A 24,644-nucleotide genomic window follows, 5' to 3' on the forward strand; every position below is an offset into this window, starting at 1 on the left:
CTAAACTGGTAGCCCATTTGAAGGTTGTGGTAGTAGGAAGCTGAGCAGCGTGACCAGACTTTTCTATTTCCCATAGCATTGTCCAGCTCAATTGAAATCCTTAGCACTCTTTGACAAGCTGAGAGAGATGGAATTTCTCTGTGTCCTGGGTCTGTTCCTGGTCTATTTACAGTGGGGGAAATCCATGAGACATCCTCACTAGTAACCCATACTTTCTCAATGGACACTTCTCAATCTGGTGGAACAGTGGCTGCACTCTGATCTTCCCGGATAACTAAGATCCTCACTGTATCACAGAGTGAACTCTCTCACTCTGGAGAAACCCAATTTCTTCTTCTTGGATACTGTTATTTCTTCCCTTTAGTGAGTGACTGACTAAAGCTCATGACTGTAGATGGGTAGGACTTAAATTGGTAAATTGAGAGCTTTTTCCTGTGACTCCATTTTCATTTCTCCACAGATTTGGTACTGCTGCTTCTGTGCACATCCTCTGAGTGATCTCCAACCACCTGTATCAAACAAGACTCCAGGGTACTTAAATTCATTCCTCCCTTTGAGATAACTGCTCCCATCTCGACTGCAGAGACCAGTGTTATAAAAAAATATTTGAATGTTAATATGAATGTTTCCTTATTCTCTGTAAGGCTCATGTCTTTGGAGGACTGCACGTGATCTATCAAACATACCTTTTTAAGATCATCTTATGTAGCCAAGTTTTGCACCTTGTGCATTAGTTTGTTCAAGTTAGAAAAGGTTCTAAATTTTGTTTTTTTAGTACATCCTGTATGCAGTATTGGTTTGCTTACTTATCTTAGTCATACAAACATCATGAATGCAGAACTTGTGTTACTACTACTGTGGTTACTAACCCACAGAATGACAGAGAGCTTTGTATACTTTTTTCACAACTAAGGATGATATTCATGTCTTTATTACCAAGCTCTTATTGATATTGTGGCAGTACCGCTGCCAGTGTAGCAGTAGCAGCTTCCCAGCAATCTCTAGTTTTTATATTTACTTTTTTTGTCATGTGCTAATGAAGATTGCTTTTCATAAGGATGTGGAAATTACTTGTTTCAGAGCTATGGTTACTTGGGCTTTAGCATTCTTTTTGGTTCAGTTGTGCAGTTCACCTAAGTTCGAAGTAGGTAGCACTGGAAGTGCTTCAGAAATTTGCTGCTTCAGTGTTTGTATGTACTCATCTGTGATCAAGAACACTAATTTTGTACGCATGTGTGTGCATGCATCTGGTTGTATATAAAATGTAATATATATATATATATATATATATATATATATATATATACACAAGTATGTGTGTGTGTGTGTGTGTGTGTATGGATTCTTAGTCTGTTTTATAAATATATAACTACTCACACAGGGTAGGGTGTATGTGTTTATGTATACACGTACATGTGTATATTGGTATGTAAATAAAAACATTAAAATCATTTAGGGTGTGGTAAAAGTAGCTATTTGAATAGGAACTTTAAAAATATTCCACTACATTGTTGTCTTCTTATTTGCAGGTTATATTGATTTGTCTAAACGAAGAGTATCACCAGAAGAGGCAATCAAATGTGAAGATAAATACACAAAATCCAAGACCGTAAGTTTTCTTATTTATTGTGGAGTTGTTCATGGGTATCAGCATTTGTGCTGTTGTCTTGCTTCCTTAAGGAAATGGTAGCACATCATGTGGTTACAGCCTTTAACAGGCCTGTGTAATAAAGTATTGTCTGATAACTTTAATGTTTTTTGGCCCCTGTTCTGCAACATACAAGGACAGTAATCTGGAAATTAAAGTAAAGGACTAAAGCTCTGACTTGTTAGCAAGCTGATTCCTGTGTCAAGGGTACAGAAGAGTTTAAATTTTCACTTTCATTTGCCTGCTGTTTGACCTCAAACAAGTCATTTAACCAGACAGTGCTTTGGGGCAATTTGGTAATTTGGACTGTGCTCCTTAATGGTCTCCTTAAATGCACTAACCCATGAACTAGAAGACGGTGGCAAGATATGGATGTTACTACCATCATCAAGAGGACATTGCAGATTTTCGAATGCCACTAAGACCATCTCCCCATTGTCTGGTAACCTCTGTGAAAGACTGTTACACTGAGCTAGTGCATTTTTCTGCACATGTGTAGTGTTCTGTACCCCTTTGTGGGCTCACATTCCTGTTAAGTGTATGAGCTGTACTAGCTTGCCTTCCCCAAATGGTGCCCCTACAGCAGGGGTCTGCCATTTCCCTTACCTGAGATGCACAAGCCACTATCAACCACTTGCTGTCATACCTTCACTGTCATTTTCTCCAGTACCAGATCCTGTTGTTGAACCTGGATTTTCTGGTGTGATTAGGGCGAAAGCCTTTATGCTGTAGAGTCTGACATTGTTTAATAGCAGAATTGCCATTAAAAAAAACTATGACTTTTGGGGTTTGTTTCACTGTTTACCCTGATGTGGTACACATTTTTTATTAAAACACTTTAGAACGTCCATTGTTGTGTAATTGACTGGTGGATGTGTTGGTGTTCATTTTGTGTCTATATATGTATGTATGTATGCAAAGTTTAGGCATGCTTAAACGTTTTACATTTCTTAACTTTATGAGTGAATGAATATGAGTATGAGTCATATTCTTTTCAGCCATGATTCAAGCCATTAGCCATTAACAGTAAGGAAAAATAAGAAAGGGGGAATGCATCTCACTTTTGAAATACTATCTTTTGTATTCATATTTAAATAAACAAAACAAATCTAAAGATTTTTTTAGAAGTAATTTAAGAACTGAAGTTGTTTTCATTTGATCTTCAACCTGAGGGAGCTCTGATCTGGCACAGATTTGACTTGGCTGCATATTCCAGCATCAGATCCAAAGTCCAAGCTCCTCCCTTACCCTTAATGCCCCTTTCTCCCTCCCCCTCCCCTAGAGCTCGTTTTCCGTTCGTTTGATCAGCAGCTTGTATCCTTCGCTCCAAGCTCCGCTTGTAAGTTGTATTTTGGGGTTTTTTTTTTTGCTCTCTGATTTTCTTCTCTTTGACCTATCCTCACTTCTAACCCTACCCTATCTCTTTGTGTTCAGGCGTCGAGAAAAACTCTCTCTCTCCTCTTTCTGGCTTTCTTTAGTGCGTGTGCGTGTGTGTGTTCGTCCTGGCCATGGTAGATACTGCCACACCTGGCTTCAGGAAGTGTGCAGAGTGTGGGCATAAGCTCTCCCTGTCTGATGCCCACACTCTGTGCATAGTCTGCTTTGGTGTCCCCCATCTGACTTCCTCCTGCTTGATCTGCTTGGGCTTCAACCCCCACTCATTTGAGGGACAGGAAGAACAAACTTATCCTGAAAGGCCTTATTCCACCTCCAACGGAAGCCTCCGCTGTTCTTACTCAGCTCCCTGCTTCTGGGACTCAACCTCCTGCCAAGAAGTCTGGGAAGGAGAGAAGGCCTGATTTCAAGGAGCAAGATTGACCGAGGAAGCGGTCTCCAGACTGCTCTTTCTCGGTCAAATCTCTGTCCAAGTCCTGCCCTGATTCCAGTCTGAGCTCTCCTTGGCTCTGGTCCCCTTGCTTTTCGCAGAAGCCGGAGGTCTCCTGGGCTCTGTCTCCACTCTCTGCCCCCCCCCCCCGGCACAACTCCCGGCCTGGGTTGGCAGCGTCTTCCATACAGTCCTCTTGTAGCCTGTCCTTAGCCGAGGTGGACAGGATGATGTGAAAGTTCCTTTGGGCCCAGATCCAGTTGGGAGTATTGCTTGCTCCCTCCCACTCTGGGGGCGGAAAAACCCCCCCCCCCCAAACCCCCCCCCCCCTTTTTTTTTTTTCCCCCTTTGGGGGCCCCCCCCCCCTTTTTCCCCCCAAAACCCCTTTTTTTTTGGGGGGGGCAATTTTTTTTGGGGGGGGAACCCCGGGGGGTTTTTTTCCCCCCCCGGGGTTTTGGGGGGTCCCCCGGCCCGGGGGGGCCCCCTTTCCCCTTTTTTTCCCCCTTTTTGCCTTTTTTTGGGGGGGGGGTTTTCCCCGGCCCTTTCCCTTTTTCTTTTTCCCTTTTTTTTCCCCGGTTTCCCCCCTTTTTCCCCCCGGGGCCCCCCAAAGGGGGTTCCCCCAAAAACCCCCCCTTTTTTCCCCCCCCCCCAAAATTAAAAGGGGGGTTTTTTGGGGGCCCTTTGGAGGGGGGGTTTAAAACCCCCCCAAACCTTCAAAAAAATTTTTTTTTCCCCCCCCCCTTTTTTTGGGGGGTTTTGGGGGGGACCCTTTTCCCCCCCTTTTTTTTAATTTTTTTCCTTTTTGGGGGAAAAAAAAAGGTTGGACCCCCCAAAAAAATTTTTTTTTTTTTTAAAAAATTTTGGGAAAGGGGCCCGGGCGGGGTTTTGGGGGCCCCCCAAAAGGGGGGGGCTCCTCGGGTTTATCCTCCTGACAGGGGGGTGGGAAAAAAGGGGGCCCCCAAACCCCCCCCCTTTTTGGAAAATTTTTTTAAAACCGGGCCCGGGGGGGGCCCCCCCCCCCTTTGGGGGGAAAAAGGGGGGTTTTTTTCCCCCCCCCCCCCTTTTTTTTTTGGGCCCTTTCCCCAAAAAAGGGGGGGCCCCCCCAAAAAAAAGTTTTGGGGGGGGCCCCCCCTTTTTTTTTTTAAAACCCCCAAGGGTTTTTTTAAAAGCCTCATTTTTCCCCTTTTTTAAAAAGGGGGGGGGTTTTAAAAGGGGGGAAAAAAAATTTTTTTTTCCCCCCCACCCCCCCCAAAAAAAAAAAGGGGGGGGGAACCCCCAAAACCCCCCCCCAAAGGGGGAAGGGGGGCCCCCCGGGGAGATGGGAAAAAAATTTTTTTTCCCCCCCCCCGGGGGGAAAATTTTGGGGGGGGAAAATTTCTTCCCCCAAAGGGGAAAAAAAAATTTGGGGGGGGCCCGGTTTTTTCCCCTTTTCCCCCTTCCCCAAAACCCCCCGGCCCCAAAAGGGGGGGGGCCCCAAAATTTTAAAAGGAAAAACCCCCCGGGGCCCGGCTTTTAATTTTTTTTTTTGGGGGGGAAAAAAAAATTTTGTTTTTTTTTTCCCCCCCTTCCGGGGCCCCTTTTGGGTTTTTTTTAAAATTTTTTTTGGGGGGGGGTTTAAAAAAAAGGAAAAAAAATTTTCCCCCGGGGGGGTTTTTTTTTTTTCCCTTTTGGGCTATGGTTTTTTTGGGGGGGGGGTTTACCGGGGGGGTTTTTTTTTCCCCGGGGGTTTTTTTCCCCCCCGGGGCCCCCCCCCCGGGGTCCCAAAAACCCCTGGGTTTTTTTTCCCCCCCCAAAATGGTTTTCCCCCCCTTTTTAGGTGGCCCCCAAAACCCCGGGGGTTTTTTTCTTTAAAAAAAAGGGGGGGGGCCCCCCACAATTTTTTGGGGGTTTTTTTTTTTTGGGGGGGGGGGGAAACCCCTTTTTTTTTGGGGGGGAAAAAAATTATTTTTTTTTCCCCCAAATTTTTTTTTTTTTTGGCCTTTTGGGGTTTTTCCCCCCCCCCTTTTTTTGATTCCCCCCCGGGGGCCCCCTTTTTTTTCCCTTTTCCCCCCCCGGGGGGGGTTTTTTTTGGGGGGGGGTTTTTGGGGGGGTTCCCGGGGGGGGGCCCCCCCCCGGGGGGGGTTTTTTTTTTTTTAAATTTTTTTTTTCCCGGGCCCCCCCCCCAGGGTTTTTTAAAAAAAAAAAAGGGGAAAATTTTTCCCCCCAAAAAAAAATTTTTTTTGGGGGGGGATTTTGGGGGGGGGGGTTTTTTTTTTAAAATTTTTGGGGAAAAAAAAGGGGGGCCCCGGGGGGGTTTTTTTTTTTTTTTTTCCAAAAAACCTTTTTAAAAGGGGGCCCCTTTTAAAGGGGGCCCCCCCCTTTTTTTTTAAATTTTTTCCGGGTTTTTTTAGAACCCCCTTTTTTTTTTTTGTTTTCCCTAAGGTTTTAAAAGGCCCCTTGGCTTTTTTTAAAAAAATTTGTTAAAAATTTGGGGTTTTGGTTTTCCAAATTTTGTTTTTCCCTTTAACCCCAAAAAAAAAAAAAAAAAAAAAAAAAAAAAAAAAAAAAAAAAAAAAAAAAAAAAAAAAAAAAAAAAAAAATTTTTTTTTTTTTTTTTTTTAATTGCTTTTTTTTTTTTTTTGTTTTTTTTAAGAAGGTTTTTGTTTTTTTTTTTTTATTTTTTTTTTTTTTTTGGGCCTTGGGTTTATTTTAGCCCTTTTGAGTTTTCCTCAAAAAGGGAAAAAAGTCTTTTTAATTCATTTTGGCCCCTTTCCTTTTAACACAATGCTAATTTTTTTAGCCCCCCCCAAATTGATTCTGTTGGAAAAGGGTTTCTACTGGGTAAGGGGGCTTAGCCCCCCTTTTTCCCAAGGTTTTAAAACTCCCGTTTTGGACTTTGTCCCATTTCCCCTTTGGGTTTCCCAAAATTTTGGTCCTCCTTTGGGGGTTTCCTTTTTTAAAGGTTTTGGTTTAAAAACCCCCAGTTCCTCCCCTTTTTTTTCTCGCTTAAAATTTTTTTCTTTGGCTGCTCATTTGAAAATAGTTTGGAAAACTCCCAGTTCTTTCGGGAAAAAGTTTAGTTGATATCTTTACCAGGAAGGTTTTATTAGAAATGGGTTTTTATTTGTTTACTCCTGGATCCTTTTTTCATTTTCTTTGGGAAAAAATGGAATGTTCAAAGGTTTTTTTTTAAAACAAAAAAAAATTTTAAAAATGGTTTTTTTGTTTTCTCAACTTTTAAAAAAACCATTTTAAACTTTTGGGTTAAAATTGCTTATTTTTTCAAAAAATTTTCCCTTTTAAAATTTTTTTTGGTTATTCATGCCCCCTTTGGGATTTTCATTTGTCGAAACCTTTTTTTCCCCAAAAAAAAAGGGTCCAAAAGTTTTTGGTTTCAGTAAAAAATTTTTTGGAATTACTTGAAGTGGGTTTTGGAAAAATTTTTATTTCAATAATTCCCCTTGTTTTCCCCCAAATTTAAAAACCATTTCTCTGGGAAAAAAAATTTTTAAGGTTTTAGTTTCCTTTTTTTTTTTAAATTTGGAGATTTAAAATTTTCATTTTTGGTTTTACAAACAATTTCTTTTGCTTTGGGAAAAATCCCAATGATTTTTTCCTTTTAAAACTTGACCGTTTCTAAAAATTGGGGATGGATTTCTTTTTTTTAAAAAAAAAGGGTTATTCCCCAAGGTTTTGCTTTTTTTGGGTTTTGGTGGTGTTCTCTCTTTTTCCCATCCCACTTTATTTCCCCTTATAATTGGAGTTTTAGGGGGGGATATTTGCTGTGTTGCACCCTTCTTAATTCCCAGGGTTTATTGGTCTGGGGCCGTTCCTTTTAAGATCAAAAAAAAATTTAAAAAAAATTTTTTCCCATAATTTTTATTTGGGTTTTTTCTTTGTCTTAACCCCCTTTCCCCCCCCTTTGGTGGGCTTGTATCCCAAGGAAGACCAGGGCCCATTTTTGGGTAATTTTTGTTTCTGGTTATTTATTATTGTCTAGGTTTGGGGTGTGTTTTCCAAAAAACAAAGGGGGGGGAGAAATTTGGGTAAGGGCATATTTGAATAATTGATACCCAATCGGATTGTGGGATAAGTTCCTTCATTAAAAAAAATAAAACAACAATATGGCTTATTAAACAAAATTTTTTTCATTGGAGAATAGTAAATCATAAAAACAAGTTTAGTGTTTAGAAAATTGTAAATTTTAAAACTTTCCTTGGTTAAATACAAAACATTGAAAAGTATATAAAGGGATGTAACTTGGGTCTTTTCCTATTGTTTTTTGGTATTTTTTGTGAAAAAAAAAAGGGCATTTTTTAAAGTTGAAAAGGGGTTTTTGGGATATGGTGGTTTACAGGCAGGGTTTTGGGGAGAAAAAAAAAAAAAAAAAAAAAAAAAAGAAAATTTAGTAGTACCATAGGCCAGAGTGGTTACTAAACCTGCAGATTTTGTTTTAGGTTGTTGTTTTGTAAAACATGTTATTGCAAAAGGAGATGAGAGGGCGTGCATATTGTAGAAAGGACATCAGAAAGAATGTGACTGTGTCTTTCTAAGAACAGAGAGCGAGGTAGAAGGCATATTTATAAACAAGCCTGAATTGTGAGAGAACGTAAGCAGTCAGTGTATTGATGTAAGCTGTGGTTGAATTTGAGTAAACCAAGGTACTTGTAAGAATCTGCAGGAGAAATGATATTCCTCTGGAGGTGATGAATAGGATAGCACGGAGTCTAAAGTTTCAGAGCACAAGTAATCTTGGAGCAGAAACTATGCATAATCTATGGATCAAGTTGAGAGAACAGTATAGACAAAAATGTGAATGTGTAGAGCATTACCAAAGCCTGTTGTGTATATTCTTTCATAGCTGTTTTGAGTACAGAAGTATTGCACTGCAAGGTGTGTTGGATTCTCACATGCATAGTTGCTTGTATGGTTTATATTATTGCAAGGTGTAGGTCTTGCCTGTTTACTCGATTTTAAAAATGTTTAGGTTAAAAGTAAGGATTTCTGAAAAAAAAAAAGTTGTAAGTAAACCAACCTTTATTCTTTAACGGTATAAAACATTTCATGATATAAATTGCATATAACAGCAAAGCACTTTCAGTAATTGTGTGTGATAAAAATATTAAAGCAGCCAGTTACTTTCCTTTGTTATTTTTAAAAAAAGTGTAGGCATTACAGTGTAAAAAGAAGAATTGCTAGACAAAAACATGTTTTAATTTGCTGTAATCTTGGACTGTAGGGGTGGGGGTTGGGCTGTAAAAGTGTGCTGATAATATATAGGTTCATAGGTAAGTACTAGGCTATCTGCCCGAAGACATTTATAAGCCTAGCTGGAATGTGTTTGCTTTCATCGCCCCCTTACATTAGTTCCTTGTGCCACTGTCCAGCAGAGCCATTGAAGTGATCCCCGGGGTAAACTTTCTGTTTCCTATCCACTTGTCAAGGTTTCTCTTGAAGAGTGTTAGCGAGGAGGTGTGCCTAATGTAGATTGGAATCCTGTTCCAGAGCATGGGAAGTCTCTGGGACAGGAATCTATCCCTCCAGCACGTCCTCTTTATTGTTGTGGTGAGGTTTAGATCCCTAGAGCGTGTGGCTCGAGGGGATATGGTTTTCTCTAGGTGGAGCATGTCCATCAGTTCTGGGTTGGATATAGCTTTGTATGTCAGGCATAGATCACCTCTGAGTAGGTGGTATGCAACCGAGTACAGCTGGAATTTCTTCAGTCGAGCTGCATAGGGCATCTGTTTGAGGCCAGTGATCCTCCTGGTGAGATGCTTCTGTGGTCTTTCCAGCTGTTGCAGGTGTCTTGTAAGGTACATACCAAATGGGACGTTGTACTCTGATGGGTCTGATGAGTGTAGTGTAGCAGGGCACAATTACCTCTTTTGATCTGAATGCAAACCCTTTTGTGATTAGGTGGGTCACATTTTCTAACCACTTTGGCAATGTGATTATCAAAAGAGATTGCTATCTACTTGGGTCCCCAGCTCCCTTATTACGTCTTCCGCATTTAGGGGGCTACCACTTATGTGGTAGTTTATGGGTACTTTTGTTTTTTCCAAAGGGGATGACTATGCATTTTTTGGCATTTAGCTTGAGGCCATGGTTTTGACACCAGGTATCTGTCTCAGTGAGACCCTTTTGGAGGATGTCTGTGTCAGCCGGAGAGTCAATTATAGCCCCTAGTTTGCAGTCATCTGCGAACATGGTCAGCCATAGACCTCCTGTGCTTGCCTGTACCTCTGTATGCCGAACAGGAGGGGTCCTAGGACTGAGCCATGGGGAACGCCACTTGTAACCGGTTTAGAGTCGGACCTAGCTTCTGCAACTCTTACCATGTGGGTTCTGTCTGTGAGCCAGTTGGCAACCCATCTCGTGACGTAGGGGTTTATGTTCAGGCTGGTGAGCTTGTCTATAATACCAGAATGGGGAATGGTGTTGAAGGTCTTTGTGAGGTCTTGGTAGGCTGTGTGGACCACCTTTCCCTCATCTATAACCTTGGTTACTGTCTCTGAGAAGTCCACTAGGTTTAGGAGGCATGATCTGCCCTTAAAGCCGAACTGGGTAGGGTCCAGTGTTTGGATGTTCCCAATGTTTCTGTTAATGAGATCCATGATGATGCGCTCCATTGCCTTGCAGGCCAAGCTAATCAGGGTTATAGGGCGATTGTTCCTGGGGTCTGTTGTGGCTCCACCTTTGTGGAGTGGGATAACTGTTGCTGAGCGCCACTCTATGGGCTTGTAGCCTGTGGAGAGGCTGAGTTTGAAACGGTGTGTTTAGGTGAGGAGTTAGTTTATTTTTGAACTCCTGTAGGACGCAGCTTGGAACACCGTCCGGTCCCATTGATGCTGTGTTTTTGCTTTGGAGAGGGCTGTTTTAACCAGAGTGTCTGATTTCAGGAGCACTACATTCTTCTGGTATGGTTATGGGCTCCTTTGGGGGTCAGAGGGGGGGTGAAGTTTGCACTGAACCTGTCTGCCAGAATGTTGGCGATATCGGTCGGTTCAGTGTATTTTGTGCCATTCTGCACTAACTCCGAGCAGATCTGAGAATTGCCACTTAGATTCTTGTCATAGCTAAAGAATGCCTTGTGGTTATCTTTGGAATCCTTGGCAATTTTTCTTTCGAAGCTAGCCTTGGATGATTTTATGAGGGATCATAGTTTCTTGCTGATACTGATCAGGGATGTCTTACCTTCTTGGGTTTTTTCTCTACTAGTTTTCTCCTATTGTATAGCTTGTTTATGGCAGGGGTCCACCAGATTGTTTTCCTTTTCTTGGAGGAGTGAGTCTTGGTTTTGCTTGGGATAGCACAATCCATGCATTCTTGTAGGTGCCCATAGAATGCATTAGTAAAGCATTTTGCAGCTTGGGCAGCATTATCCTTTAGCATGGGGGCTTTGAAACTTTCCGCCTCGGTCTTAAGTAACATGAAGTTTGCTTTTGAAAAGATTTTACACGGTGGTTTCTTTGACCGGGGGTGGAGGCGGAATGTGGATATCCAGAGTGATTAGTTTATGGTCAGATCTAACCAGCAAAGGGTTGACCTCCGGTGTGGAACACCGGTCACCCATGTTGGTGATGACCAGGTCCAATATGTTGTCACCTCTGGTGGGGGTGTTGACCAGTTGATCCAGGGCGTTTGAGTTTATAAATTCTATGAAATGTTGGGCAAGGGAGTTGGTACTAGAGTAGTTCTCTCAGTTAATGTTTGGGTAATTGGAATCACCCAATATCAGGGTTTTTGGTAGGACCTTTGTTTCCCAGTGTTTCCAGAAATGTGGAATGGGGGTCCTGCGACATGGTGGGTGATCTGTAGCAAGCTACAATGTGAATTGCAGTTTTGCCCATTGTTAGTTGCATGTGGATGATCTCTGAAGCATTGTGCTGTGTCACTAACCTGGAGGTGTGGGTGTCCTTGATGAATATGGATACGGCCATGCCTTTTGTATTTGTGTCTGGGTTTTGTGGCCGAAATGTATGGTATGAGTTGCAGCCTGGTAGTGCTGGGGTGCTCTCTGGAGCCTTAAACCAGGTTTCTGTTACTGCACGTATATTGATTTTCTCCATACTGAGGAGTGCCTCGAGTGCGTGCATTTTGAGGATTAGACTTCTGGCATTGAGTAGCATTACCCTCAGTTTTTTGTAGCATTACCCTCAGTTTTTTTTGTTACTTGTGCTATTTACGGTGGTGGGTTTGTCTTTTGAGCCTTGCCTAAAAAAGGCACTATGGGGTGGCAAGAGCCTTGGCCAGTATTCGAAAGCCTAAGGTTGACAGGTGCAAACCATCTCTAGCAAAGCAGTGTGACGTGTCGAGCATGTCATCCCAGGCTGACGGACACTGGATCCCCTTTGAATGACACCAGAAACTTAGCTAATTGTTGAAATTGATAATTTTTTCTTTATACCATGGTATCATTCTTGGTGAGAGCAGGATGCTACTCAAGGTCATACCGGCCTGGGCTACATGATCAGAGAGCTCTTCCATGTCTCTTCATGTAGTCCAGGGAGGTACGGCACAGGTCATTCACACCAACATGGACAATGACAGAGTCGTATTTGTACTTTTTCTGGAGTGACCTGAGTGCTTGTGTTATGTGGTGGATCCTGGCACCTGACAGGCAGCTAACAGTAACCTTCTTGTTCAGCCTAGTGAGTGAGATGTCAGTGTGCCTGACTATAGAGTCCCCTATTACTAGTGTGTAGGGTATGTTATTTTGCCTTAAGGGCTGTGATTGCATGGCACACTGGTTTTGTGAAGTATGTGTTTCATGGTTTGTGTTGGGGGATGGAGGTTGCTTGGGTGTCTGCTTTGGAGGTCTCAGCTTTTGCAGATTTTTATTTAGAGTCTCCGAGTATGTTTTCGTGTATTTGTGTGTTTTTTGCCAGTGCTGGTTTCATAGGTCTATGTGAGACTGGTGGTGTGATGCAAGTAATTCCCTTCTTCTCTTGACTGTCTGGTCCAGTCTTTGGTTGAGAGAGCTTAGCCTCCAGTTTGGCTGTATAATTGCATCTCTCGCATGTATTGGTGTTTGGTGGTAGGAGGAGAGGGTTGTCTGTGTACATGGGGCAGTAGTAACATTGCCTCAAAATGCCCAGATTCACCAGTTGGACAGGAGAGTACACCTGAAACTGCCCTTTGGACATGCCTGGATGGGTACAGTGAACTGTTTTACTGATTGGCTGGTAAGGTCAAATAGAGAGCCTTGTCCTTCTGTACAGTATAGGGGGGTCTAGTGCTAAGATTTATTAGTGCTTGCTATGTGTTTTGAGCAAGTGCCAGGCTGAGAAGTGAAAGGTTTGAGTGCTTAAGCTGAAAGTTTTAGTTCCAAGGGAAAAATTGAAGAGTAGACTGTGTGGAGCCGGGAATAGTTATACCCTAACTAACCGGCGCGCAAAACCGTGCAAATGCGGGTTTTACAGCAGGGAAATGAAAGTGCTAGAAATTAGCCCAAAATGGCCAATAAACTACTAATTTCTGGGCTGAAACCACTCCTCCAGGGACAGATAGGCTGCTCAAAGCTCCCCTCTCTCACAGGTGAACAGAGAAACTTCCTTCTGTCCAAGTAAGGTATGGGCAAACACAGAAACTTGTAACACAGCTCTGAATTCAGCACTAACTTGAAAACTGGACTATACTAGCTTAGAAAGGCAGGAAAACAAGTATTTTTTGTTTTGTTTTTCGGAAAATAAAGCAGATACAATCAAAAAACACTTAAAATACACAGAAATGGCTATCACACTTGAGTGTGTAGCCTACAACAGTTAAACGGGTAATTTAAACACAAAAACAACTTTGTTAAAGTGCAGGCAGTAAAATAAGTACAATATGTAGCTGAAACAAGTTTTTTAAATCACAAACTCTAAAACACCGGCATTTTAGGTGGAATTAGCTAAAGGCAGTAAGAAAATGCAGAAAAATGATACTTGATCACTCCAATGTCTCTCTCTTGTCCCTCTGCTGCTGTAGAACTCTGCAGGGCACAAGGCAGGAGCTTGCTGTTTACTGTATATGTAGATTTGAGATGTTTTCTCATACGTTTGTGTAGGGGAATGTCTGCATTAATGCCCTTGGCCTAATTTAATAACAAGTTATTTATGTAAGCAAGTGGGCTTCAAAAATAAGAACACTTGTTAGTGTAGCAAAGTTTTTGTTTGTGTGAGTTGAAAAGTCTGCAGCTGAAATCGAGGGAAGACCAGCTGACTAAAGGTGAAGGAAATAAATCTTGAGAGTTCTGGACATTGTTTGCTTAATGGAACATAAGGTACAAGGGCAAGCAGCTTATTAAAAAATAAAGTTTGAAATTATTGCAAGTGAATTTAAAAAATAGCTTTTGTGGTACCAGTGCCTGTATTAAAACAGTGTATATTTGGTTTTATGTAAAGATAGCCAGTGTACATTTTTCTTGAGGCTATGTTTTCGGAAAGTATAAAAGCTGTTTTTGCATCCGAGAGGGAAATAAAGGTAAAACAAAATTAATATAAGTAGGAACACAGACTGTAACATGCGGCTTACCATGGAGAATATTAATTTTAGGTTGGGCAATATCTGTGCGTGGAGGTGGCGATTTGGGGGAGTTCCCAACAGGATGGTTAAACTTCATTATTTGAAGATGTGCATTGTTGTGTGTGCTTGTTTTAAAGTAATAGATTATAAGGGTATTATGGGTGTGTACGTTTTTTGTAAGATTTCACTGGTCAAATGGAGATGACAAAAAAACAACTGTGTAATATATGTGTATCTATGCCTATGTCATACGTGATAATTCAATAAAGATGTCTCTTTTTTTTTTTTTTTTTTTTAAAACGACTGTATAAAGGATCAACCTGCCAAACATTAGCTTGTGCATGCACTACAAATTTAAAAAGGTTATCATAAGTTATTTCCACCTATTATTTATCATAATGGCTACACTATCCATATTTTTGGAATTCAAATTGCATCACTAGTGTAGACAAAAGTTGAGTATTGAGTTATATTAGGAAGTGCAGAGTTCAAATAGCAGTGCTACAGGAAAAATATTTGGTAAGAAATGAACATGTAAATTTGATAAAGAATGGATTTTAGTATGGATATTGCTAGAAAACTGGAAGAACTCTAATAGTGATAGAGGAAAAAGATGCTCCCTAGTGGCAAGGGTGGATTACACTGGCATGTGTTAATATTCCGCCTAAAGTTGCTATTGTGAAGCTTAAGAAAATTTTGGATGAAATAATCCACTTTCAGCAGGGAATATTACTTATAGGTAGGGAATGGATCCAACAACAAAATCAGTGGATTTGACTACTAGTCTACCTAGTTTACCCAAGACTCAATATTCTCCATCATTGGACCAGTTTTCATTCAGAGTTCTGTCTCCCTTTCTAGAAGGGCCAAAATCTACCTCCTTTATGTCCACTTGTTCTTCTAGGAGTTTAACTGAAGCAGACGTGGAGAGATTGGTGAGAAAAATCCTCTAGGCACAGAGTATGCCAACAGTTCTCTTGGCTCCTATCCCCTTGGGTCAGGAGTACGGATGTCTTACTACCCCTGCTTTGCATCATCCTCTGACTTCCTTCGAAGATTCAGAGTCCTTGGATCCAAGCTGCCTGGCTCCGTCTGCTTTGGATCAGAAGATACATTTGTCCTTGGCTCCAAGTTCTTCATTTCAGTCGGAGCTGGAGACCTCTTGTCGCCGTAGCTGCCTTGTAAGTTCCGAGATGGAGTCTACTCCAAGTTTTTGGAGCCATCTCTGCACCTCAGGGCTTCGGCTGGGATTAGCTCAGCCCTGGCTTCTGCCTCGGGAGAATTAACCTCAGAGCAGGGAAGACTAGGATCCAGAGGCATGCCCTCTCAGATCTCTGGTCCCTCTCACGGGAGATCAGCCTTTGAGGTTTTGAAGCGAGCCTTGTCTGCTTCGACAGCTCAGATGGTTCCTACACCCTAGGATCTTCAGCCCCCACAGAGTCCCAACCTCTTTCTCCAAGGGGACAGCGTGTTCTGAAACCTCAGGCTTCCCAGCAGTGTATTCCCATTTCTTCTAATACCTTCCCAGGGCATCCCAATGAATAGGTCCTTAAGAAGTTGTGCAAGAGGAAGCAGTTAGATTCCCCAAAAGAATCCGTCACTGAAGACACAGATTTCGATGAGGATGAAGGGTCTCCAGGGTCACCTCCTGACAGTGTCTCCTTTGGAGATCTTTCTTTTTTAAAATTTATAGAATGTGACTGGAAGCTCTACAATCTTTCATCTGAGGAGTCTGTGTACCTGGAGACTTTGGTACCCTCCCGTCTACTTCTTGAGTAGCTCTGCCTGCTGATGAGCTCATTTAATTGATCTTTTGGCGGGCATGGAAGGTCCCCAATACCAATGAGCCGATCCCTGGAGACCGGACCAAATAATTGCTGTTCCTGAAGATAAGCAGTTTTGAACAAAAGGTATGCCTGTGGATCCCATGGTCATGGTGGTGGCCACAAAAAAGGAACTAGCTAAAGAAAGTTCCTCTGTCTATCCCTCAACACGGATTCTTAGGTGATGGATAGCTTGGGAAGCTTATCTATGCATCAGTGACCTTTTACTTATGGTCCCTGAACCTACCTGGCACATTTCAGTAGGTTACAGAGTAATCTGATTAAAGAGCTTTCATCTCTCAGGATCCTCCATTTCTGAGTGAGTGCAGGCCTGTCTTACTTCACAGTTGGCTACCCTCCAGTCTGTTTCTAACTCTTCCATGAAGCTTGTTTCTCATGCAGCCAAAGGAATGAGTAGAGTGACGAGTTCCAGCATTTCCATCAGGAGGCATGTGTGGATGGGCTTGTATGACTTTGCAGAGCCTTTCAAGTCGTCGTTTGCCAGTGCTCCTTTTGACGGCACATCCTTATTTGGTCCTAAGGTAAAAGACACATTGTCCAGGTGTGAGAAAGATGGGGAATACCCTATCTGCCATGGACATGTGTTTCTCCACTCCTCAGAGATCCTTCTCCAGGAATTAGCGAAGGTAGTGGAAAATTGTGGTTCAGAAAATTCCAAGGGCCTTTTTAAGACAAATGTGGAAGTAGTTCCCTCGGGCGCAGATGGGGGAACTCAAATGGTAAACACTGCCATCATGGCAGAGGAGGCCTGCAAAATCAGTGTCCAGAGATGCTTTCTTTGACAGACCCTTCCAGTGCTCCTGAACAGAGGCCCTACTTGCCCTCCTGTGGAGGCAGTTGGGGGTAGGCTTTCTCATAGCAATGCATATTTCAGGGAGGTCCAGTGTGATAGCAGACAAATTGAGCAGGTGCATTTTTCTACCTCATGATTGGTCCCTCAGTCAAAATGTGATGAAAATGATATTCCATCAGTGGGGTCAGCCTTGCTGCAATCTTTTTTTACCTCTCCCCTAAACAGCAAGTGCAGAAGCTACTTTGCCCTGATCCCTCCCCCGTCCAGGGGAGTCACTGAGGGATGCTCTTCTACACAGTTGGCCTTCTGATCTTCTTTATGCCTTCCTCCTGATGCCATTAATCCAGAAATTTTGTCAGAAAGTTGCTAGTTTGAAGAGCAAAGTAATCCTTGTTGCACCATATTGGCCTCAACAGATTTGTTTCCTCTTCGTTTGGCCTCATTTACTTCATCAACCATGCATTCTGGATCCAACTCCAGACCTCCTGTTTCACCTGACCGGCATGATTCATCTGGAAATACCCAGTCTCAGGCTGGACTGCCTGGCTTCTCCAGTTTCATTAATAGCCAGACAACCTATGCTGTCCTCTCCAGTTCGACATATACTCCTTGTTTTCTCATAAACCATCTGCACATAAGCTATACTGCAATAAATGGAAAAGGTTCATTCACTGGTTACTACAGAATAGCATTGACCCCCTTGTAAGCTCCGATTCATGATATTCTTGATTTTTAGCTCGGCTTTTTATCGTAGTCCATTTAGCAGAAATTTCCAATTTTCATATAGGTGTCCATGGTCCTTCAATTGCTTCACATAAACTCTGCAAAGCTTTTAACACATTCACTCCGGTGCAGCTCAGAAAAAGCTGTCTGCTTAATTCCACCATAGGAACAACAGTGCAGCCTGAGCTCATTTTCTGAAAATCCATTTGTAATACCATACAAAAAACAAATGTTCATAACTGTTTAACTGTAAGAGCTAGACTAAAAATGTAAACACGAAAGTTGTTCAGCAGACACTGACCTTTCCAACAGTGTAAATGTTGATAGTGCATATCAAAGTCATTATTAAATATCTGGCAAGGAATGTCGATATTCTGCTTTGCTTTTCCAAAAAGGTAAAAAATATGCACAATATCTTGGTCAATGTACCATGCAGACCTATACAATTTGAATTTAATTTGTTAGTAAGAATGTCAGCTTTAAAATGATACCATAACCATTACTATGTGATGTTCCTTTCTTGAGATATTCACAGAAATATGATTAATATATTTCTCATAATTGATAAAGCATAATATCTCATCACCTGCAACAGAGCCTACATATCAGTGTAGAAGTTGTGCATCTGAATGTCCGCTTCAAAATGATGCATCATTTGTGTGGTCATCATGCTCCCTTGCAAAGATATGGGCATAATAATGAGAAGTATTGTAAATGTATAATGTTCATATTCGTGCAAGACTAAACAAACTGTGATATCTGTACATACATACAGTGCACATACACAGTTCTTTTACCATGTTGTAAGGAGTAACACTGTCTTCAAAATGCGGTATTACTTGGCACACTGACATGCTCCCTTGCAAAGTTATTTACCAAAATATGAAAAAAAATCATAATTTCCATAATCTAAGTCCAAAACAAACTTTGATATCTGCACGTGTCCAACATACAGGCACATTTCTTTTACCATATTAGAACTATCAATACTGTTTTCAAAATGAGGTATTACTTAGCACATTCAGATGCTCCCTTGCAGAATTATTTACCAAAATATGAAAAAAATCATAATTTCCATAATCTAAGTCCTAACAAAACTGATATGTACATTTGTACAGCATTCAGAACCAGTTGTTTTACCATGTAGACACATATGATTGTAAATATACACATTCTTGGTGTAGCCAACATACTGCTGAATGGGTACATGTAAAGAGAAAAAGCAAGGCAAGGACCGCCACTCTACTAATGAATCCAGGACAGGCATAAGACTTCAGTGGCAGGCAAGGCCATCTCATCTGTCCAATAGCTGTGCTGGCTACCCACTCAGACAGCCAATAACACTGCAGTCTCACGACCTCCTTCAGTGTCCCAGTTTGCCTTGCCTATGCCTTTTCTCTTTACATGTGTCCATTCAGCAATGGACCTAAGGGATCAATTTCTGTATTAGTAAGCCCTTCCTGTCATCTAAACTCTACACATGCCTGATAAAAGCAGACTAAAAAAGTAGTATTGCAGGATGGTCACTGCCATATTAGATTGTATGTGGTAGCACTCTCCCTAAATAGTCTTACCATACTGGTCCTACTTGGTCATGGCTGTTTTTCATTCTTCTCACAATCTGCATATCACCAATCCTGCATAGCTGTCCCACGCCATTGTGGAGGTCAGTCAAGAACAACGCCATGCCCCTCCTCATTTAGGTGAACGCCATACCTTCAGAACAGGTGAACATCTTCTGCGGTGATGCTGTCATGACAGATTGTAGATCCACCGACCCTGTGCATCAGGCCATACATGAACCCATTCTGTAAACGTCTGGCAAATCACAGAGGATGCAAGTCACTAAATATTAACATATCTATTCATATCCTTCATAAAATACATTCTAGCACAAATCCTGTTATTCTAGTAACTAATTTAGAAATAATAATATTTAAATTCTAAGTCCAGATTTTGCATCATATGTGTTACATTTTGTGAAATTTTTAAAAATGAAAGAAATAAACTGGTGTGGGGGGTGGCTTACAATTGACCCCAAGTGGAGAAAAACCCAAAGCTTGCTTGTGCATTCATCAGTGTGATAACGACTTCTACTTATGTGAGTAACAGTGACAGCTGCTGAGAGTTTGGCCTTATTGGTAATGTGATAATGAACTGCATTTCATTACTGCAAAGTTATGCATGCTCAAGCACAGGTGATAACTGCTGCACAGAACCTGTTGAGTAGGCATTCATTATATTACCTTGTGCAGCTGTTATGTAGTACAGACTCATTATCATTAGTAAGGAGAAGACCTGAGTAATTTAGTAAAATAGTTTAACACTTTGATATTACTGAGTCCTTCCTCCCACCTAAATTCCACACATGACTAACAAAGCCAAGAAAAATGCCCAAAATATGTGGTACCTTCATGCCAGTAGTAGTCTGCAAGTAATCACCTTTATCTCACTCAGACAACTACTGAGTATAATCATAGATGCAATAAGACAGGCAAAAATGGCAAACTTATCTGTGTGATCCATTTAAAAGTATTAATTCATGTTATCTCACCTAACCAGCTCTCTGGTTACAATAAGAGTCAGAAGTTAAAAAGGCAGAAATATTGGTCAAAATATCCAGTGGAGCAATGCCAACAATCAGAGAAAACACAAAGGTCAGACCTAAATTTTGCATGAAAACCATGGATGCTTCTAAAAAGTGTTGAACACCAAGACATGTTACCTAGTCTAGATAGCTTGTCTTCTGATAGAAGACATACTTTACCAGTGATTCAGTATAACAAAGCCAGCTCCCAGGATGACAAAATGGCCAAATGGATTAGCCAATCATGCAACATCTTTTCTGTGACACTAATTTATCTTAACCAGTAACCCCATCAGTTGTTTGTGTGGTATATGCACAAACACCAAAATTACAATAAACAATTCTGCCCAGTGGTCACTTCTGCAGTCTGACCATGTATGTATAGGCACTTCCCTGATACACAAATCAATTATTCCCCCAAGCAACATCTTCATTATTATGTGCTGGTGTAAACCTATGACAAAATGGCCAAATGGATTAGCCAATCATGCAACATCTTTTCTGTGACACTAATTTATCTTAACCAGTAACCCCATCAGTTGTTTGTGTGGTATATGCACAAACACCAAAATTACAATAAACAATTCTGCCCAGTGGTCACTTCTGCAGTCTGACCATGTATGTATAGGCACTTCCCTGATACACAAATCAATTATTCCCCCAAGCAACATCTTCATTATTATGTGCTGGTGTAAACCTATGACAAAATGGCCAAATGGATTAGCCAATCATGCAACATCTTTTCTGTGACACTAATTTATCTTAACCAGTAACCCCATCAGTTGTTTGTGTGGTATATGCACAAACACCAAAATTACAATAAACAATTCTGCCCAGTGGTCACTTCTGCAGTCTGACCATGTATGTATAGGCACTTCCCTGATACACAAATCAATTATTCCCCCAAGCAACATCTTCATTATTATGTGCTGGTGTAAACCTGCACCAAAATTAAACAATCACCTAAGCCAACCCTTCAGTAAAATGTTGATGTATGCACAAGCACCAACATGAAGCATTTCCCTGAACGACCCTTCAGCAACAGCTCCTAGTGTCTGCAGTCACCAACATGAAGCATTCACGCAAGCAACCCCACATTTCATAAGCAATACAATGCATCTATGAGAAATACCATCTTGGTTACCTGTCTAGAGGTTAAAAAAAAAAAAAAACCTAAATAAATAAATAACTTGCACAGAATTTGACAGGCCAAATATAAAAGGCAAAAAATCTCAACATTCTGCGAAAATATGTACAGCTGAAATGCCTCCAGCTCTCACGCACAGCAAATGCTTCTCATAAAGCAAGAAGGATTTGATGTCCATATCTCATCCAACTGACAAGATCCACTGGATAATGAAGAAAAGCAAGAGTGCAAGAAAAGATATACCTATTCCAACTGTATTTAAAACCATAAAGCGTTGGACTGTGTTAACTAAAAAGAGCTGTGGGTAGTCTCTTAGAAACCAGGTCACAATATATGCCTTGAATCTGTACCCCAAATAGTTTGGTTATATGCTGAACATATCATCAGAAGTAATAGGTTGGATGAATCGGAAGTTGGACTGAAAATGTCAACAAAACCAGATATGCTATGCAGATATTCTCCAGCGAAGACAGTTATAGCTGGATAAGAGGAGGTCAACACTCGCACCACACCACATGGAACACATAGCCCTCCAAGAACACACACCAGCACTGCTGTGTGAATTCCTCCATAAGGATAGACAACGTATACAAAACACAGTACATGCTGATACATTTCTTATAAACAGTTATGTCAAAAAGGATCATTATACATTATTATGTTCTGTAACAGTTTGTGATTCATTTTTAAATGTGTCTTTTGGGCCACCATGCTGTTCTTGCAGTACATTATTCCTTCATCTCCATATAAAAAATGGAATTTTTTGTGTCTGTGTTGTGGAATGAATGATAACACTGAGTACAAGCAAACAAATGCAAGTGTGATGTTTCACCAACTACCTATTATAGTCATCAGCACAACAAAATCAATTCTCAACAGCGACACATCACTGTCTTATGCAAAGTTCTGCATTTATAAGCTACTTTGTCAACCAAAAAATTGAGTTGGTCCATGGGACTCTTAGCAACATTCTAAGCAACAAAAATGAAGGTAAATGTAATATATTAGACAACTACATGTAGCCAATCAAGCAACATGTTTTTGGAAGATGGGAGGAAACCAAACAACCTGGAGAAAAAAAAAACCTGAATATATATTGGCGAACATAAGTTCATAAGGTCAGTGAGTGGAGGTGAGCACAGACCCTGGAGCCTAAAGCAAACGTTTTACAACTGAGTCACCATATCCTGAAAAAGCTCTTTTACCAAGTGGCATAAGGCAAGTTTTAGGGCTTGAAAAAAACTGGCATAAATAACAGCCTCAGTGCCCTACAGTTAGCAATATGCTTATAGCTGCTTGACTGAAGTAAGAAAACCGTACAGGATCAAGACATATAAAAAAACTACAAAATAATTGATAGTCCCTTGTTTTAAACATTTTCTACAGCTTTGTCATAGAGTCATACTCTGAAGTGTAAGTGGTTTAAATTCAGAGGGAAAGAAAACTGACAGCTTAGAATTACCCCTTCAATTACAGTAATTTCAGAGTTTACAGCAAGAATAGCGGGACAATGACATCCCTAGTTGACACAATCCCATTGTTTCTAAGCTGTGCAATACAGTTTTCGTACAACAGGCATCATTGGAGATGCTCCCTCCTGCAGGATGATCAAGTCACTTGGGGAGTCAGCGAATTTACAGGATAGGAGCAGTCACTATCTCATTTAAAATGAAAAACTATACAAATGTATCATGCCAGGGTGTTAGATGTGACCATTTCTAACAACTCAATACAATTTACCTGCCAAATTAGTTATTTAGATGCATCTACCTACACTACTTCACAAACACATGGAAACAGTACAGACAAGTTACAGAAAATCAGCCAGCAATTTTTTTTTCATTGTGATTTGTTTAGCAGCATAAAACTGCATGCTCAGTTTGGACAAGAGACTACATAAGATAAAATCTAAATGTGCAAAAAAAAAAAAAACTTGAGTGACACAGCGAATACACTCTATGCACATAAGATGAACAATACTGCTGCAATATATTAAGCAAGAATAGACAATGAACTTGGGGGTCCATTGATTACAGATTATTTTAATAAAAAAAAACTGTTCAAGAAAGCAAACAAATTTAAAGTGGCGGAAATTTAACTGGCAAGGATAAAGGTGTTGCATTTGATTTTTTTAACCAAAGGTTTTAAAATGTCTACGTTTAGCACAGTTAAGGTTTGTGAAAGTGGCTGTCGTGGTTTGTGGGCTAGAATTGAAAAAAATCTCATCAGGGCAGTGGCATTTTGTTTTAGGAGTTTTGCATGCTAGGCAGCAAATCGGATTCCAACAGCCAAGCCGCCACTTGCATAACAGCTCAACCCCCAATGTAAGGTTTCTTTGGTCTGTTAGAATAAATAGCAGGTCCAGCATTAGCAGTTCCTTTTAGCTCTTCTAATAAGTTGCTGCATTCACCAGAGTAGCTGCCAGATCCCTCTGTTTATTTTTTCAGAGCATTGAGTTATGTGTGTCACTTTGTCAGTTTGTATTTACTGCCACTTAGGAAAAGACAGCTGCTTACGCAGCTCCTGACCGCGAAACAAGCAGTTCATCTGCAGCTGAGTTCTGTTTTAGGAAGTAGAGGTGGTTTCTCTCCTTCACTTCACCCTTTAGTAGTGGGGAAGCAGCTTTGTTTTTCTGTTGGTTTAGATTTTGGGTTCATCTAAAATCCAGGTAAACAAAACCGTTACTCATATAAACTGTGAGAGAGTTGTCTGTTGCAATTTACTATTTTCTGCAGTGTTATCTGTGTTGGCATAAGAATGTGGCTTTACTTGAGGGCCAATTTCAGAGTAAAGCTGTGTGTCATTTCTTGTACTAAAGTTTATATATATATATATATATATATATATATATATATATATATATATATATTTTTTTTTTTTGCATGTATGCTAGTTCGTTCATTGCAGAAAAATGTGGGTTTAGTTTCCTTAATGCATCTACTGTTTACTTTTTTCTGTTTTAGTACTTCTGTGGGTGTGTTTTACTTTATTTTATTATTTTTTTGCAGCACTTATTTGCAGATTGCGACTTCCGTTAATTCTGGTACGGGAATTAAATAGTGTGCAAGTATTGCTTGACCACGGCAGTGCATCCTGATGCAGGGGCACTTCTTTCTAAAAAGTCACACAGTTGGCGTGATGACCCTATTTTCAGACAGCTGAGGTGTATGATGTAAAAGCGTACCCTCATGTGTTCTTGAGATAAGTTAACCTGGGTAAGTGGCCATATTCCTTGGTATTTTAGGATTGTCGTTTTTCCTGCAGTAAGTTCATTAATTACTTGACGTTTTTACGGGTTGAGGGTTTAGTCATGGGATACATTCCTGTCCTGTGCCTGAGAAAGGTTGCGTAAAAGTGAGAATAGCCAATAACCGCTAGTTCTGAAGAATGCTTGCAAAATTGTCTGAAAATTGACATTTTGGAAGCATTTCTATATATTGTCTTTAGTTTCTTTGAAGCGTGGTGCACTAATGACTAAAGGTACTGTTGCTGCCCATAAAGGAAAGATTAGACCTTTTACTCTGTACCCTAAACCTCTCGTCTACCAATTTACCCAGCATCCTTTGCTACTTGCAATGCACAGAGAATTGGC

At 40.9% G+C, this 24,644-nt stretch overlaps 1 protein-coding gene across 1 annotated transcript in view; it reads left to right on the top strand.

Moving 5' to 3' along the window:
* EIF2S1 (eukaryotic translation initiation factor 2 subunit alpha) overlaps window positions 1-24,644 on the top strand; it is a 344,364-nt gene that overhangs the window by 78,386 nt on the left and 241,334 nt on the right. Inside the window, exon 3 of the mRNA XM_044073507.1 lies at window positions 1,530-1,609. Within this exon, the coding sequence (XP_043929442.1) occupies window positions 1,530-1,609 (80 nt within the window). The remainder of the gene's footprint in view (window positions 1-1,529; window positions 1,610-24,644) is intronic.

The sequence above is a fragment of the Protopterus annectens genome, chromosome 6.part0, assembly GCF_019279795.1.
Source record: "Protopterus annectens isolate FY-2018-M chromosome 6.part0, PAN1.0, whole genome shotgun sequence".
NCBI classification, from domain to species: Eukaryota; Metazoa; Chordata; order Ceratodontiformes; family Protopteridae; genus Protopterus; species Protopterus annectens.